Source organism: Muntiacus reevesi, chromosome 15 (genome assembly GCF_963930625.1).
Source record: "Muntiacus reevesi chromosome 15, mMunRee1.1, whole genome shotgun sequence".
NCBI lineage: Eukaryota > Metazoa > Chordata > Mammalia > Artiodactyla > Cervidae > Muntiacus > Muntiacus reevesi.
This window is the reverse complement of record NC_089263.1, coordinates 40640191-40659747: the sequence shown is the minus strand read 5'-3', so window position 1 is coordinate 40659747 and position 19557 is coordinate 40640191. Positions and strand designations below refer to the sequence as shown.

The window sequence follows — 19557 nt, the reverse complement described above, 5'->3', positions numbered from 1 at the left end:
GGTTTCAGGTTATAGCCAGGGGTTATAACTCCTGGTGGGGTTACAACCCAACAGCCTATAGATGGCTATGCAAGTAATCAGAAATGGAAGGAACGACAGAGTAAGCTACAAATTAATGTGTTTTTCTCTTCCAGAAATAGTTCTTTGACCCAGGGACTAGTGAGTCTACAAAGTAGCGGCAGATTCAGGAGCAAACTTTCTAGGTCTGACTATTGGCCTATTTGCTCTATCCCTGACTAACAGTATGATCTTGAGTAACTTCAATTTTCCCTGTCTCAGTTTTCTCATCCATAAATAGGGATAATAAACCCACTGTCTCAAGACTGTGATGAGTGTTAAATAAGTGAATGGAAAAAATTAGGAACTGTGACTCGCCTCCTATGAGCACTCAGTAAGTACTGGTTGTCATTGTCACAGTTATTAAAAGAAGGTTTTGTTCCTCCTATTGCAGTTCTAGCATGCAGATGGTACCCATCACCATGTTTTTGGTAATTTTTGTAATCTAGAGCAGGGTCAGGAAACTAAAGTCTGCTGGTCAAATCTGGCCCACCAACTGCTCTTGTAAACAGTTCAGTAAATTAGTTGTATTGAACACACCATATATATTCATTTACATATTGTCTCTGGCTGCTTTTACTCCACAATAGCAGAGTTGAATGGGCTTCCCTGGTGGCACAAGTGGTAAAGAGCCCATCCGCCAGTGCAGGAGACGTAAGAGACTCGGGTTTGATCCTTGGGTCGGGAAGATCCCCTGGAGGAGGGCACAGCAACCCATTCCAGGATTTTTGACTAGAGAATCCCATGGACAGAGGACCCTGGTGGGCTATGGTCCATAGGGTCGCAAAGAATCTGACGCACTGAACTGACTTAGCACAGCACAGCAGAGTTGAACTACTGTGACAGAGATCGTATTATCTGCTTTTTTACAGAAAATGTTTGCTAACCCTTGATTTAAGGTAAGACAAGGTTTCAGTGTATTTAAGGGTCAGCAAATGACAGAATGGGAGAATACTAAAATTTGAACCTAAAGCCCATGGCTTTTGCTCTGTCTTCACTGCTGGTTGCTGTCTGAATTCACATTAACTTTCCATATCTCAAGTTCTTCACTCATAAAAATAAATAAAAACACACATAAGAAAGTGATCACAATTTTCAACTTACATTGTTAGGGTAAGGTTTAAATATAATAACATGCATAAAAGTGCTTGGTCAAATTTAAATTAGTAAGCAAATTTGGGACATCAGTCATTGAGAAGGCTACTATATCTATTCCACTCATTCTTCTCAGTGACAGAGCCCCTTGGCTGGTCTAGACTTATCCTTCCTAGGCTGGTTCTGGACCCAGTCCAGTGCTGCAGCCTCCTTTAACTGGTAATGGATAATTTCTCCCAATTTGAGTCTTTAGAATAATGAACTTCGTTACGGGGTACAAGGAACATATGATTAAGGAATTATTTTTTTTCCCTCTCTCTGAAGGGTCACTGTTAAAAAGCAATGCTTTCCAGCCAATGGCATTGAAGCCGCACACACACAGCTCTAAGGGGCCCTTTGCCAGCTGGCCTCATTACATCTCGGATGTGCTGTCTGCATTTTGTTGTCACAGTGTGTTCACTCCTGAACCGTTTCTGCCTTTCTATCCCTGGGCTCACACCTTCCTGTCTCTCCCATCCAGGGCTCTGACTCTTTCTTAGGTAGAATTTTGCCTCATGTCTAATCCCACATTTATCACATTACTGCCTTAAAGGAAAAGAATAAATTCCACAATTGCTTTTTTTCTTTTTCTGAAAACATAAGACCCTTATCCTTTCTCTCATCCCAGACCAAGCTCTGAGAAGGAAATGGCTGTGTCTACAAAGCGACGGATTTTCCTTTTTATATGCAGCACCCTCCTTCCCTGTTCTCCTGGGCAGTGCACTGTGCCCTATCTATCATTACTCTGGGTGTCACATAAAGAAATTCATTCTGTTAAAAGCCTGAGACTTTAGAGAATGGAGAATCATAAAGCTAAACCCTGTGGATAAAGCCTGTCTTCTGTGTGACCAATGACAGCAGAAGACATTTGGGAACCCATAAGAAAAGGCGTAACGTGGCAAAGAGTTTTTGACACACAAAGGTTCTTTAATAACTCTCTTATCTAAGTGGTTTTATCACTTAGGAAGGCAGAGGTTATCTGCTTTTTTGGATTTGGGGTAAGTAAAAAGTTCATATTCTGCATATGCCTATTACCAATTATGACTTTGACAGGTTATAAACATTATATTACAATATTATTATATTACGAACATTTGGTTTCATTCTTCCAATGAATGTGGTAATATACAGAACACTTAACTAATTATATACTAAGCACTAAAGAGCAAACAACTCAGAAATATTTATAATTCTGGCTAGGAAAGACATTTATTACAACAAATATGCATAAAGCTTTCTTTAAAAAAAAAAAGTGCTATCATGCTAGATGCACTTAGCTTATCTGACCAAATTCCTCAAGATCAAAACTTTAGAAGAGATTAGAGTTCCAGGTCATAAAAGAAAATCATCAGGACTCCATAATCTCAAAAAGTTTTAAAAGCTTCAATTTTAAAAGTGATACATGGCAAAGAAATTGACACTGATATTGTACAAATACATAAAACAAAAATACAAATATTTTCACCTCTCTAGACCATTAATAGCTACAGCCATTTGCTATTCTGACCAAATTGCTGAAGACTGTGACTAATAAAACAATCACATTTAGTTCTGTCCTGCTCTTCCCTTTGAGTCACCTGGCATGGGAAGGCATTTAGTAAATACCAATAAATATCAATTTTGCATAGAAGTTCAAAGAATGGACTTTAGAAGAGTCAGACAGTTCTGGATTGAAAACCAAATTCTACCAAGTGTGGCCTTGGACACACAAAACTTAACCTCCATGTGCCTGTTTCCACATTTGCAAAGTTGGGATCCTAATACCAACCTCATATGTTGCTAGTAGCATTAAGTGAGATACAGGTACATATAATGGAATATCACACAATGTCAAAGTAAGTGAATTACAGCCACACTCCATGAGATGAATGAATCTTGGCATTATAATGCTAAGTGAAAAAGAAATCCTAAAAGATAACATACAGCATGATTACCTTTTAATAAAGTTAAAAGCAACTAAAATTAAAAATACTCCTTCCTACCAGAGGAAAGAAAGTAAATAGAGAACATGGGATTCAGGATCATGCTATCTTAGGTAAGGGTAGCAGGGGACGGAACAGGGCTGGGAAAAACACAAGATGAGCTATTATTACCATCAAGATCCTATCTGTTGTTTGGAATAGGAAATATTACTTATTATTTTTTAAATAATAATAACTATATTATTAGTTTGGGCTTCCCTGGTGGCTCAGATGGTAAAGTGTTATTATCATTTATTATTTAGTTATTATTAATAACTGTATTATTATTAACTATAATGTAATAATAACTTTTTTTAATAGCTAAATAAGTGAGAGTGAGGCATAAAAGTGGGGCATTAGTTGTATCACTAATGAATAGTGATACTGAAAACATAAAAATGCTCTAAAGAAAAATCATCTTTGAAGAAAAAAATAAAATAGCAAAAAGTATCTCTAGTACTTCTAAAAGAAAACTTCTATGATGATTTTCAGGCACTAAAGTACACATCGTAAATAATGAATTAAGTGTAGTGAATATACTCTAGTGGCCAGAAAGTATTAGTTAGCAAATGACTGGAACTCCTAGAAACTGTTTAATGATTTGGAAGCCAAGAGACATATCTCTGTCTCTCTTAATCTCTTTTAAATTTGTTACTAGGACCTAGCTGAAAATGACATTGATGACAGTGTATAAACCTAAAGCATAAAGCTAACGTCATTTGGCAGCATCAGTGAAATCAATGCAGAACTGCTTATGCTTCCATTTATGATAATAGCGGATGTGGGAAAAACTGGCTTTCAGTTACCTATGTATGAGCCAAGTGGGTAGGTAGGCAGGTATATAAATAACTGTAATAACAAACTTCCTGTTACTGTTTCCAATTATTATGTAACATCTTTGGCCTTATAATATTAAGAAATATCTATCCTTTATGAATGCATCATTACAAAAAGTAGAAAGAATGATTTACACATGTGAGCTCATAACTATATAAGATACATATTACCAGCATACCATTTCATAGACGAGGAAACTGAGGCACCAGGGATCATACAAGAAATATGACCAAGGTCAGAAAACTAACTGGGGCCACTAACCAGTTCACTAAAGCTGCAATACAGGCATAACAGAAAGAAAACATGTTACACAGCATCTAGCCTATTGATGACCTTGCTTTGCAAGGTACCTGTAAAGTTCAAATAACACAGAGGGAAATATCTGAAGACTTCATCTCCCCGAAATGGGGGGTTAGAGTTAAACAAGCGGAGGTCAAATAACAAATCTTTCGGATATTAGATGTTACAGAGTGAAACCCATTTGCCTTGGCAAGAGACTTTTAAGTTCAACTCAATGGCAGACAAGGAGTTCAAGTAAAAAGCAATGTGTAGGTGTGTGATACAGATGGTTTCCTGAGAAATACAGTGCCCTTACCCTAGAGGGGGGCGTCCTCTTGGGTTATGCAGGTGAGCAAGGGGAGCCTGCCTGTCTGGCAAGGGAAGGTGAGCTACACGTGACTGCATTCTCTGATATGTAGAGTGCTCGAAGAGGGCAGGGCAGAAGGTATGAGATGAAGAAAACCTGGTCCTAGAAGGCTTTGAGAAGAACCACTTGCTTGGTATCAAGAAGTTCTTTCCTTCTTGATTTCCCCTTTTCTCCTCCTTCAAACCTCTCAAGCCAGCAAATTCAGGTTTGCAACCCAAAAGCCTTAGGCTGACACCAGCCAGAGCCCAAATAATCACTGAATTGACGGGAGGGCTCAAGTAGTACAGGCTAGTGTGGCTGGTAAGAGCCAGCATTTGAATTTTAAGCTGCTTTTGAATAGATATTGTGTAAACCATGGGAACAAACAAGGGGAACACTTCTTCGTGGACATACAACAAACATGCACACGGCTGTGTTGCTAAGGTTGACGTTTTTCTATGGAGGAAAATGCCTCTAATGTAGGAACCTCTTTTACTTTATTTCTTCCTTCCGTAAGTAACTAATTCTTTCATATGTAAAAATTACATTTCCTTTTGTTAGCATTAATACTCTTCAATTAAATCACGTGCTTTTATCATATCAATTTATAGAAGTATTTTTAGCCACATTATTTATAGAACATGTAGGTCTGCCTTTCAAAGTCCTTGGTAGTCTTGAGTGTCTGCTGGTCTGCTTTTAATTTATCAAAGCCCTCCTTCAATAGGCTCTGCACAAAACCCACAAGCAGCAGAGATTTCCCCTACACAATGTGTATTTGATATGCTTAATGTTCATCTTTATAAACACACAGACGCTGGCATATAAGAAATGTGGAGGGTGTCTATAAATTCAAGGAAACATTTAAGTGCACAGTGATACATAGATACATGGGTATAATACTTTATGTACTTGATAAATATTTCATCCCTACCATAAAGAAAGCTTTTTATCAACTTTGATTGTTTTTTTATTACCTTAAAGTATTGCAGTTGTTTCTCAGCATTCATTGTTCCTTCCTTTTCTTGTCTCAGACAGGAATTGAAGATGAAAAGCTCTGTATCTCTCAGCCACCCTTTCAGTTCTTTGATCCTGACCTCCAGCTGCCTTACCAGGCTTCCGCTTTCAGGAGAGAGCAGGTCACGTGTACTCGACACACTGTGGCCCGCCATTGTGTCCTGAATCTTCTCTCCTAGGGTTTTCTAATGCAGCAAATTAAAAACAAAAACACCAACAGCAAAAAAAAAAAAAAAAAAAAATAGAAAGAAAGAAAAAGAAAAAACATTGATTAGCATGGGTACCAAATACATATCACAGTTTGGCTGGTGACAAGAGCCCACCTGGAAGGTGTCTGCTGCACCTGCGGTGTTACAACTGACATTCAGTTCAGATGAGTTCATTGTTCCATTAAGAACTTGATTCTCAAGCCATGGGTGTTGTTCTGACTACCACTAGAGGCTTAAGAAGACCTCATTCACTGATAATTTCCTCTAACAGAAAGGAGCTCTGACCCAACATTTCACCATGGTCACTCATAAAAATTCATTTGAATTCTCATGACAGGAGCTTACAGTAAAAATTCTCTGCCTAAAATTTTCAGGAGATAGAAGTTTGAGTTTAATCAATATGTTAAAGAGGCCAAGAGAAGATTGCACAAAAGAGAATGAAATTTCCTTTTTTGTTGTTTTGTGAAGTACAATTCCCCAAACCTTATGATTCAGGGCTGTTAAGAAGGGGCAACCTCCTTGGTGCTCTTGTCGATTTTACCTGGCCTGGAAATCATTCAACCTTTCAATTCTTCCCACTTCGCATTTGTGGATGTTAGAATTTCTAAAATAAGTGTTAAAATGAGTCCCAATCCACTATGCTAGAACTCTGCTTAGATGAACCACTATGGCATGGAGTACGGTCAGAGAAGGCTCTTTTTGCTTTTTTTTTGGTGAAAAACACTCTGTTTGGAGCATTAGAAGGAGTTACTCTATAAGGATGAATTAAACCTACAAATATCAGCTTTAAAACACAAATAAAAAGAAGTCAACCAACATTCATCTGCTGTGTAGTGTTCTGTAAATAGTATTTTTAGGAGATCGTAACAGAAAAATAGCCTTTCCTGGCAACACCCTTGTATTTTCACGGTGCAAATATTGATAATTTGAAGACCCTCAGTGGAATCCAGATTTAGCTATTGTTTTTATGCTGTAACAAAAGTAGCAGCAGGAGGTGAAATCAATGCCCTTGGAGGGTAGGGTCACAAAAAAGAATTTATTGCCACTTTTTTGTTCTGGAACAGTTTGCAATCATAAATTCTTCATAAACAGAATACTTCAGAGAATGGTCCGTCTTCATAAATATACGACAGAGGACATCAATTTCATTTAATTCACAATTTGTGTCAGCACAGCAGATGCCAATGCCTGCCTTGATAGGGTTGTTTAATATGCAATTGAGACAGAGTAATATGCAGCACAGGGGACAAAATTTCACAGATTAAACTGTACGCACCACTGACATTTCATTCTAATGTATTTCCATTCCACACTGTTCACCTTAGATGAAAGTAATATTAAAAACCATATCCCTCTATTTTACCATTGTTAGAAGTTAAAATCCTTGTCTTTAAATTTTTTTTCATGCCAATTAAAATGTAATCATGCCAATTAAAGCAGTATGCCTGGTGGTGGTACTGTGGCACACGTTTTGTTAAAATCTTCCTTCCACCCTTCTCTCCCCAGAAATCATAACAACACTCAGCATATTGCATTCGAATAATATTTTTGTCAAAATGGCAACCATTTTAAAGGTATCTGGCTCATAAAGGATAGCGAAACATTCTGGTTATTTTTTTTAATATTATCTTGATTTAAAGTTTTTGTTTAGGGAGCTATATATATGACATACTTCAAACAATTTTCCAAAAAAAATTATTATTAATTATTTATCAAGTTAGAAACAGATACGTGAAAGTATAGCACAAACCATCACTTTATCTACTGAGCAAATAAAGTTGCTGCTCTCATCTATTTAGTAAACAATCCTTAAAATGTCAGACACTAACCACATTTCTCCTGAATGAGATCAATGAATTCTATAGAATTTAGCAGGTTCAGATCTAAATCACCATATAATAAAATGAAAGCCATTAATAATAATTGAAAAGTGATATAACAATAGGTCAGAATAAAAACTTTTAATGTTTTAAGTTACTTTGTACAACTGTAGAGTGTGGTGAATTTAGATGAGAAAGCAAGGATTTATACTTGCAGTTTTTTAATCACCTAGATTAAGCATGGCATAAACTGAACATGGCATTCCTCCAAGTCATCAAGCTACATGGAGAGCTTTTTATTCAAAATATTTTTGGAGTATTATTCCTTTAAAAATTAAAAAAAAAAGTCAGGAAAGGGAAGGCATGCAAAATCATGCTCCATAACTGACACCACCCATACTTAGCTGTTAGAATTAATCATTTAAGTAATTGACAAATTTAGCTTACCCTTGATTTGAAGTGAAGGCAATTTAAGAGAGAAGTTGATGAAAAAATCGAGTCTAACCTCTCTCTCTCAGCTGTCTTCCAACAAAAGGACAGAACTGTCCCCTGCACAGTGCCATCCTGGTCTCTGGGTAACAGAATCTCTATATTGCCTTTTTGCCAGATTCTTGCATCTCAGTGCTTGGCTGAGACCCAGCCCATCATGGCGTGAAATGAATTACATGAAACTTTTTTTTTTTGGCCTTTGTTAAAAGTGAGCTGGAAATTGAGGCACAAAACAGAGGCTGGTTTAATTCTGCAATTCAGATTTGGGTCAAATTTGCATCTTTGTTTTGGTGGCTTTAGTGTGACTTGAAAGCTGTAGTGACAACTCCACTTTTCATCTGAAGGGTACAGTAAATAGTTAAACAGTGGATGTCTCTAACATGTACCTTTGGAATAAATTCTATTAACATTCATTCAAGCATGACAGTCAGTGTATATCAGATATACTGTATTACAGTTGACTTGTGCCTACCCATAATACATGGCATATTTTACTTACTTTTTTATGTATTAAAGAACCAAAATTATTAAAAATCTGAAAGGAGACAAGCTCAGAGTAAAAAAAAAAAATCAACAGAAGAGGAAAAGCAGTGTTTTTCCCCCATAATAGCATGAATAGCTTGTTTGAAATGTAGGTAGTGAATTGAAAGAGAGAGATATTTGTGCCTCAAATTAGAAATCAGACAGATAGAGTACTTCACTACACAAAAAATGTACACATAACCTACAAACAGTAATAAAAATGCAAATACCCCAAGCAGTTCCCATTTTTCATTAATTGAATCCACTTTTTCAAGGAGATCATTTGGTAGTAAAACGCCACCTTTCTTCAAAGCTTCAACCTTACTAAGCAGCTCCGTCTTTTTCAGGTCCCTGATGGACATTTCCACACTGTATCGCTAAAACGGGAAGAGAAAAAAGATTTCATTAGGGAAAGAGGTGTTCTTAGAAAATCTTTGAGCACAGAGTTAGTGAGGCTCACGGGTGTTAAAAGTTTTTGTCTCCAATAAAATTTATGGTGAGGCTAAACTAAGAACCTTGAGTAGTTGAGAAAAATTGCTGAAAACGGTTTTACATATATATATATATTTCACACACACAAACATCCAAGGTATTCTATTTAGTTGAATAAGCTTTATGTCTTTTTAAAGTTTGTACACATATTTGATCTTTATCTTGAAATATTCCAAATGAAAATACCTGGTCTAGGGGGATTTAATATTACAATTAGTCTTGGTCAATACTTGCTCTGGAGTACTGCCCATCACTCATTTCTGCCCTCTAAAGGACCAGTCTCAGAGTGGTACAAATAAATTGATCTCTAAAAATTGTGTAATTTCTTCCTTATCCTATAGGTCCTCAGAATTCTTAGTTAATATTTTTTTTTTCATTTCTTTTTTACTTAAAAATTCTTGTGTGGGCTTGGAGAAGAGGTATATACAGAGAGAGAAAAAAAAAACACCTCTTTGAGAACGGTTACAAATCTATGCTTCCTTATTGATTACTATAAAATGTCCCCAAACATCACAATCAATTACAGAACTCTCATCCCCTGATATACATGGTTTTCTAACAAACTGCCAAGTGAGTGCCTCCTAAAAGATGTTTTGCAAGCGATAATGTAAGTGCTATTTAACGTGACAGTTACTATGGTGATTCTCTTCAAATAACTCTATCTTCATAGTTAGAAACTCCTATATTATGGACAACTATAAATGACTGTGGATGTATTTTTTAAATGTGCACATAAAAACACTACTGAACAGAAAAAAAAAAAAACTAGATTCTGGTTAAAGTATTAAACCTATTTTACCACTTTAGCACATTTCCAAATGTATACTGACAATCCCTAAACTTCTTTCTTCAAGGCATGAAAGTTAGGTTACCAAGGTCCATTGTCCTAACTGAGCTAAAACGAGCACCTTATCAGATCTAATAAGAAAAGCTTTTGTCTGGGCAAGGTAGGAAAACAGCAAGTTCAAAACATCTCCAAGCACTTGGGTGATTTTATTCACCTGAGAACATGATATTTCAAAAGATCCCCAACTAAAATACAATTAGAAGCAGTAAAGGAAAAGAAGGTGTAGAATCCTTGTTTCAGTTAACAGGCCCTCAGCATCTTCCTGCATATGTTTGCATACTTTCAGCTTCATATTTCAATCTTTCATTTACGCTAAACACGCGCATCATTTGTATTATGTAAACTTCTCCAAATGTTAGTCATTTGTGGATCACAGAGCAAAATGTTTTAAATGAGGTGATTTAAAGCATTTCATAGTATTAATGAATGTTGATCAGGGAGTCAGAGTATCCAAAATTACATGAATATGCATAATGAAAAGAATCAAGGGTTGCTTTAGAGTTCTTTCAGAATTTGGCCTGTGAAACATGGGAGTTCTGAATTCATTTTCTAATGGCAGGCAATTACCATGACCACATTACTCCAACAGTTATAAAATACACTGTCTGCTTGAGTCCTCTGGACTCAACATTCAACAAGTGTTCTGTTTATTTATCAGAGTAATGATTGGAGGAAAGGGCAATCTGCTTTATGCAATCAGATTCCCAGCTAAAGGTGACATTGCTGACAAAGCTTTACATAATTAATTTGGTAAGACTTCTTTGACATCATACTGGAGGAATGAGAATTTCAAGCAAGCAGAAGAATCCTATTCAAATCTTTTACTTATGCCACGTGCATTAATTGATAGAAGGAGTTCTCCACCTGTGCCACCTGGGAGCAGCCTCGACCAGTTATCACTTTCACTTGTAACACGCTCACCTTCTCTCTTTATCCCAACTTTGAACAGCAACTACACAGCAGATCAGTCATGAAAGGCAACAGCTTAGATGTGTCCCACAAAAAACATAGTCTTGTAATAAGAAATATATAAAAAGCAACTAATGTAATTTTAGATATAATAAATTAATTTTCTCTGTGAAATCTAGCACTGGTAGTCACTGCAACAGCTATTATAAAAAGTTACTACGTTAAAAAAAAACTTGTCTTCATGTATGCTCTCTTTGTCACCACATAACTTACTGTATAAATAGACTGATGAAAGACAGGATTGATGGACAACGCCTTCAAACTATTAACGCTAAGAGAATTCAGCTAATTGTTAGGTAAGTATCTGTATGTGCATGAGAGGTAACAGAATGCCACATAATTTAAGGTGAAAATGTTTATTTTAATTTTTGAAGCACTCTGAAGGTTGAATCTGATACAATTTAAGACCTCAAGCTGTATATGTCATCATGCCAGAGGGTTATACTTTTGTTGATGTGAGTATGTTTTTGTTTTTCTCTCTCCAACATCCTCAGAAGCATTAGACAGGGACAATCAACTGCCAGCTCTATCTAGTTCTTGGTCATTCTGTCAAGTAGGGCTACTTTAGTCTGTGGTGAGAAAATAATTTAATCTTCATATTCATTCTGTCCACAGCAGTAAGTGAGCAGAGGCTGCCCCATTGTGTCCTGTAGTCTAGGGACGTTATGATACAGACTACTCTTCCAATAGTCAAAAATGAGATTAACAAAGTTAAAGTCAGATGGCTTTTCTTGAGTGCTAAGGTAAATAAGCATCCAGTATTTAATTTCCCCACAGCACCTGCTGTGGGCCTCTCTGTCTAGTCAAAAATAAAATATACTCTATTGAAAGGGCATATTTACATTATTAAGTGTATTTGCTTGGCCAATTCAATTTTGACTAATGAAGCCTCCTAATAGATCTGTGAATGACCTAAATTAAAGACACAGGCCACTCCTATTCTAAATGCCACTCTTGTGTGTGTATAGAGATATATAAAGAAAACTTTAAAACAGTTAAATATAACCACAAACACTAGCTTATTTTAAAAACTAAGAATTAAAGAAGTTTTTAGAAAATTCTTATTCAGTGCTTACTTTTTAAAAGAACAAATACTAAAATTGAATTATAAAATGAAGTCAGCCAAAACAGGATTTCTGAAGTAAATATAATTAGAAATGCATGAAGGCTTGATTGAGACAACTTTTTTGACAGTTATGCTAAAGGCTTTTTTTTCCCTCCTAAAACCTTTTTTTTCCCTTTTTTTTTTTTTTTTTGTTAAAAATCACACCGAAAATTCTGCCCAAATGGAGACTGGAACAATGGCTTGAAACAGTGTTAATTGTCACCATGGAAACCAGAAGAATAAGCCATTTTGAAACTGGTATAGAAGGCACACATTGAGCAACTCAAGCATTTTTCTGCCTCCCTCAATGTTAAAGAACAAGATGCCTTGTCACTGTGAGGTCAGAGAAAGAAAGCATCATGAAAGGGATGGCGATGCTCACTGTCTAGTAAATAAAAAAATAAAAAATAAACTACATACAGCTAATGCTACAAGACTCTACCCAGTGAATCTTTTTGAAATAGAAAGATCATCAAAAGATGGCCAGGACTGGGGGATGGATTCCACCTAAGCAAAACTTCAGGGCTATATTATGTGAACCTTGCCCTCAAAGCTCCCTGGGAATTCTGCTGTTGTAATAAAACTTCAGAAGAGGAAAGAAAAAAGGCAGCATGATGGAATTCAAAATAATGCTCTAAAAGCACACAGAGAGATTAAGACATCCATTGTAAGACTTTTGTATGGTGCTTCTGTTGGTTATGCTGAAAAGAGACCAGACATTGCTGAGAGGAGAGTGAAGTTTTGGCTATGAGAAACACAAGAATTAAACCAAAGAATTTTCTTGATTATTAGAATAGGGCTGTCAGATTCTGTGTCTCCAGGGTTTGCGTATTTACATCTTATACCGTATTTTAACTAGGCTTCATGTGATTTTATATGAGGAAGAGTAAAAGCAAGGATAAAATGATCTAGTTATTAGAACAACAGTATGATTATCTTTCCCAATGCAAAGTAATACCATAAATACCTGTATATCCAGCATATATGCCTTTTCCATAAGGACATGACAGACAAAGAAAATACACTGAGGAAAGAAAATATACTATAGTCTATCAACAAGAAAGCTTATGCTAGGAACACACCAAAACACCAAACCACTGGCAAAATTATGTGTGAAAATATGCATTTTTGCACAAAAGTGCAGGGATGTGTCCATCTATGACTCCCATATTGTGTTTTCGGGCTAGTGTTTGCCCTCCTCATGCGAGGCTTCATGGTGGCCCCTCAGCAAGTCCATGCCTAATGCCATTCAGTGGTGAACAAAGAGTCTTTTTATATGAAAGTCCAGGGTCCACAGCTCAGCTGTACATGCCGAGTGCAGGAATCTGCTGAAGGCCAGTGTCCCCTCTGCAGCAGGGCTTGCGCTGCCCCCTTTTTCAGAGCACCAGCATCCAGCATCTCAGGATGCATGCGATGTTTCACATGGAGCCACTATCACCAGCACTTAGCGAAGATGGCCAAAACTTAAGAAGAGGGTTCAAGCCCAAGACAAATAATGGTCTTTATTTCTTGCAAACTCCTTGTATTTTCCATTAGCAATTTATGGCGAATAATTGCACAGAGAAATTATAAAGACTCCTACAATTGTCCTTGTAAATTAATAATAGGCTTTCTTGATTGGGATAAATCTGCTGCTGAGCCTTTGGAAAAATTAAAAAGTGCAATGTCATTTAAAATTGCCAGAACTCGCACAGCAAATTACATCTGAGGTTAAGAATTGAGTTTTCCCCCCTCTTCTAGCTTATTCCATTTGCATGATCTGGAAATCACATTACATTGGCCATGTATTGTTAATTGGACATAGATTGCATTATCTTTAATATAAATCAAACTACAAATATTAAAATGAATTGCAAATTCCCTAATAGAAGATCATAAAACAATCTTTTTTAAAGTATCTCCCATTAATAATTTAATTCCAATTATATCACTCAGAAAACTTAAGTAGGAAACCTGGCAACTTATTTCTCCAATCATTCCTTTTACATAACAAATACCTAAGCTTTTTCTAATAAACACTCAGAGCAAAATTCCCTGTTAGAGAACAAAAATAAAACCACCATAACTGAAAACTTTTCAGTGCTGATTTTAAGTAAAATACTGCATAAGAATACCAAGTCTGTCTCTCTTGTCCCTTCCCTAAGGATGAGAGAAAAAAGTCTCCTACAAAAAAGATTTACTAAGTTTAACAACTACTGTAATCATACTCTCTGAAATTATAAAATTTATTATTCTTCTATTTATTTCTTAACAGGTTCTCTAGCCCCTTAGCTTTTTCTATAAATTTGATATCTTTCTGAAGCCTTTGCATGGCCTTTAATGAGTTTATATTAAATATTTAATACTGTTTAGGGCATATCCTCTACTACCAAAAACAGTTATATTCCCAGCAGTCCCACTGTTTCAGGCAGAGGACTTGATTGATCCTCCTAGCCTGAATTGAGTAGAATGAAAAGAAGCAGTTGGAAAATAGCTGCAATCATTTAATGCAGATGACCTCTGACAGCCTCGCAGCTCTTCTATCTGAACAGAAATTTGCATGGGGTCTCTGTGCAGAGGAACAATGTAACCTAAATGGTAGACAATCTTTATTCTAATGAAGTGGGTGTCAAGGTCAATGTAAAACTGCAATGATAAATGGTGCACCACTAGGCAAGAGAAGTTGCATAGGCATTGTGGCGCTTTCACATTAATTGAAGACTGAAATGCACTGCGTGAAAAGCACAAGCCTCTCTTTTCACCATAACGTGTTAATGCGCCAATGCCAAAATGATTTCTGCAAGATGTTTGCCTGCTGACATGTATCTTATTGCAAAAACAACGTAAATATGAAATTATGGCACAAAAAGGACATTTTTAGAATTTAGCTTTTTCCCTGATTATAACCATAAAATTCTAAATATTAATAAAACGTCCCCAAACAACATCCTGACACCTAATGTAATTCCTTTGATCCCCCTTCCTTTTCTTTTTCTCTTTAGACCTGTCTTTAATTAGCTTCAACCAGCAACCTTTTATGGTTCAACCAGAACCTGTCGATGGGTACTTTCATACTGAGCTAAGTTTAAAACAGGACTTAGGAGAGGAGAATCATTCAAATACATATTTTCCCCCTCTCACTTCTAAGTTTTCTGCTTGGTCTGCAGTTAAGATCTTCAGGTGGTGTTTGTCCTGAATAAAATTGTAAGAAAAGCCCGTAGTTCACAAAAGAAAATAACTATTTTCTAGTGTGAGAACTAGCGAACTATAATCTGGTTGTTGGACATTGCCAAAATGACGATACAGCAATGATTACACCATTTCTTCAGTTGATCTAGCAATTTTGTGGCAGTCAATATTTTTCTTTATATGAAAATAAGGACAGTAGGCTGCTTTTAAGAAATCCTGATCTGTTTAAGCCTGTGAAGGGGACATTGTTTGCTAATACACTCATTAGCAACCAAGCATTTTCAGTTCATCAATTAAACAGGAAATGGAGTTGCACCATTAGTCACAATTTGCTAAAATACTGATAAGAGCATATTGCTAACCATTTGAGAAACATTTCCAGGCTCAACCCGTAATTTGTTATAAACTGGATGCATTTTTATGGTTGACAGTTTTTTCTGATTCTGGTAGACCCTGTGAAATGTCAGCCACATTTCACAACGCTATGCTTCCTGCTGCAAATAGATCTTAATAATGAAATTATAGTTATACTAGTCAGGGATGGTCTGTAGGTCTTTCGGTCTGCCGTCTTGGTGAGTAGAAGGCTTCTGGTCTTATTTACTATAAAATAAATGATATTGCTAGTTTGTAAGTCTGATGTAAAAACAAACTGTCTCAAATAGAAATCAACATTCCTGAAACGGTAATTCAGGGGGAAAAAAATCTCAACATGAAGGAGGATAGTGAAAAAGGAAAAAAGTTACTGATGAAACTGTTTAAAAAACTGTACAGCTTCATCTGTGTGTGATTTGTCAGGTCTGAAGCTTTGACGTGCCCAAGGGGCAGACCCCAGCGGGGAGTAGGCTGCCGAGCTAAATAGCTGTGAAAGAAGTCTTAATGTAGGATGGAATTCAAACTAACCTTGACATGACCTCAGGAAAAATATGCAAAAAGTAAAATGAATGCACTCTGCAAGATACATCCTAATTTTGTGGTGGAGCTGGTTAGTTTTACAAACATAACTGAGACTTTAAAAGAAAAATAGAGAGCTAGTAAAAGGGGAAAACTTTGGAATTCGGGCAAAAAAAAAAAAAAAAAAAAGATGTAAGCAGGCATGATGTGCTACGGTGAAGGCATGTGAACCATTTGGAAAGAATCCAAATAAAAACCCACACTGAACAATATTGTTGTCAGCCTGTCTATTCAGGAAAATTGTTTTTTTTAGGTTGAATATAAATGACACAAAGCCAAGATTACATCATTGCATTACAAAGTCTGTTGTGGCTTTTAGCTGAACAAGCCCCATGGATCTATTGGTTTAGGACAGTAATTCAGTAAGGAGGTTTTAATGTGTTATTTTACCCCCCGTGTCAGTAAAAAAATAGAAGAATTTAAGAAAGAAATATCACAAGTGCTCTCTAGTCTCTTCCTTGTTTTTAATCTGTATTTGATAAGCCAAACTCAAATATTAGTTGATGCACTGAGTCTTGATTTGACTTTATTATAAATTTTGCCTATTTCGAAATGTTCGGCTTAAGGCGGAAGGCATTTTTTCTAGCTCCTCAGCTAAGAACTGGCTAACTCGTTGGATATATGGAAATTTTAATTGAGTGTCAACTTGTGTAGAAATTCAATCCTATTACCTTCTCAATGTAATTTTGTAGCAATACCAGTTATTTACTACACTACTAACCAGATTTTAAACATAATTAAATTGTTAAGAACATACACCCCAAATCTAATGACTTAAATCCCTACAGCAAGGATGTGAATTCCTGGATCAAGTATATACGCTTCTATTAGATTTTTATAAGCATAAAGCGAGCAGGAGGATGCAATCATTTAGAGGTACAGAAGTACAAGGAATTTTGCTAAGAACCTGTTGAATGTTTATTTGTAAAGATCACTGCTTAATGGATATGTCATACCATGGGATCATTTTTTGGTTAGTCTTATTCAATATTTTTATTAGTGAACATATATATATAATAACATTTGTAAATGACATGTTGATTAGATTGCCAGATTATACTAATCTCATTGGTCAATAAAGAATAATAAATATTTTAGCTCTGATGTCATAAACTCAAGCACCTATAGGTAGTAGTAAACTGGCTTCCTGGTGGAATGATGTCCCTGGTGTAAATACTCCCATCATGGTAGATTCCAAACTACCAATGGTTGCTACTGCTGGCAAGATTCCTTAATATTTAACAACCAGCTCTCACAAGTCAGAACTAACCAGATCCAGCACCCCACTGCCTGGCTCTAATGTAAAGGATGTGAGTATAGATAAGTCATCTTCTATCTTTCATACTCTTAACTATTGCTATTTTCTCTACTAAAACAAAATGCATAAATGTGACAATTACTAACATTCGGTTCCAGTCAAGGGGAAACAAGAGGAAGTGGTGTGGATTTTATAGAGGATAGAAGAGCACAAGTTTCTCTACTCAGCTCTGACAACTGTTCCTGTGTGAGATATGGCTTCAATATGGCTTCTGTATAGTCAGGTACTCATCTGAAGCGAAGACAGAATGTGTAGTTTTATATGAAAATTATCATTTTTATATGTTGAATTAAACTTTTTAACATTGTCCAGGCCAATCTATGTCTCTAGTTGGATCTGAATTTGCAAGCAAGTACTTCTAAATGACACTTACTCCTTGGAAGGAAAGTTATGACCAACCTAGATAGCATATTAAAAAGCAGAGATATTACTTTGCCAACAAAGGTCTGTCTAGTCAAGGCTATGGTTTTTCCAGTGGTCATGTATGGATGTGAGAGTTGGACTGTGAAGAAAGCTGAGCACAGAAGAATTGATGCTTTTGAACTGTGGTGTTGGAGAAGACTCTTGACTGGAGTCAAGAGGTTTTTCCAGTGGTTTTTCCAGTGGTCATGTATGGATGTAAGAGTTGGACTGTGAAGAAAGCTGAGCACCGAATAATTGATGCCTTTGACTGTGGTGTTGGAGAAGACTCTTTGGACTGCAAGAGATCCAACCAGTCCATCCTAAAGGAGATCAGTCCTGGGTGTTCATTGGAAGGACCGATGCTGAAGCTGAAACTCCAATACTTTGGCCACCTTATGCGAAGGGTTGACTCACTGGAAAAGACCCTGATGTTGGGAGGGATTGGGGGCAGGAGGAGAAGGGGACGACAGAGGATGAGCTGGCTGGATGGCATCACCCATTCGATGGACATGAGTTTGAGTGAACTCCGGGAGTTGGTGATGGACAGGGAGGCCTGGCGTGCTGTAGTTCATGGGGTTGCAAAGAGTTGGACACAACTGAGCGACTGAACTGAACTGAACTGAACTTCTAAATGTCTCTTTTAGATAAGATATCTGAATTTGCAAGCAAGTACTTCTAAACGTCTCTTTTAGATGAGATATTAGACCCAAAGGGAACATAACATGCTGGCATTGTAGATGAAATCTAAGAAAGAGATAGGACAAGTATTAAGTCAGACAGAATTAGTGAATAACCATCCCTTCCTCCCACCAAAAAAAATAAAAATATAGAAACCTCATAAAGAATGGAGGTGACTAGGCTTCAATTGTCTTTAGGTTCAAGGAGTCAACAGATAGTGGAAGGAATGTAAAAAGAATGAAATATGATTTGAGGCTGGATTGAGGCAAACACAGGGTCAAAAAAAAGAAAGAAAATGGCAGCAGATAGTTCAGTTTAACTCTGGTTTAACTAGGCCCAAACCTGCAGTCCTTGTTCTCACTGGGCTCCATGTTCCAAGAGAGACCTAAGCAATGTGTTAAATATTTAAAGAAGAGCACCTAAGGAAGTTCCAGAAAAGAAGCAACACTCCTCCAGGGAGCAAGCTGTTGAAGAAGCTGGAGATATTCAGCCGAGAGATAAATAAGAGTTGAAGATGACAGAAGAAAGGGAAGAACATGTTAGCAAGTGTGGAATAGTAAGAGTACTAAACAGAAAACATTAGTTTCATCTGACCTCAGAGGTCAGGTCTGGAATCAAAGACTGAAGCACAAGAAGAAATAAAGCTTGGGCAACAGTGAGTTCTCACTCACCAGAGTTATTCAAGCAGAGACCAGAAGTCTACCTGGTTGGGATATTTTATTGGATAATGAAGCATTGGTTGAGGATTGGCCTAGAAGATAGTCTAGAATTCCTCTCTATGTTAGAAAGTTGAGCTTTGGGGGCCCACATTCACCAGATCAGCCATAACAATCACAGTATTATGTGTAGAAGAAGTGCCAAGACTGAAAACCACCAAGTTAAGGAGCAAGCTGTCACTTGCTGGAAAGAGACTCAGATATAAGATCCTCATGCAGAGAAACCCAGGAGAACAGTGGGGC

General features: G+C 36.7%; 1 protein-coding gene across 1 annotated transcript in view; it reads right to left on the bottom strand.

Moving 5' to 3' along the window:
- The window catches only part of AKAP6 (A-kinase anchoring protein 6), a 441039-nt gene that overhangs the window by 76678 nt on the left and 344804 nt on the right, over positions 1–19557 (bottom strand). Inside the window, exons 10-11 of the mRNA XM_065906586.1 lie at positions 8899–9045; positions 5589–5813 (exon numbers count right to left, since the gene is read on the bottom strand). Coding sequence (XP_065762658.1) covers positions 5589–5813; positions 8899–9045 — 372 coding nt within the window. The remainder of the gene's footprint in view (positions 1–5588; positions 5814–8898; positions 9046–19557) is intronic.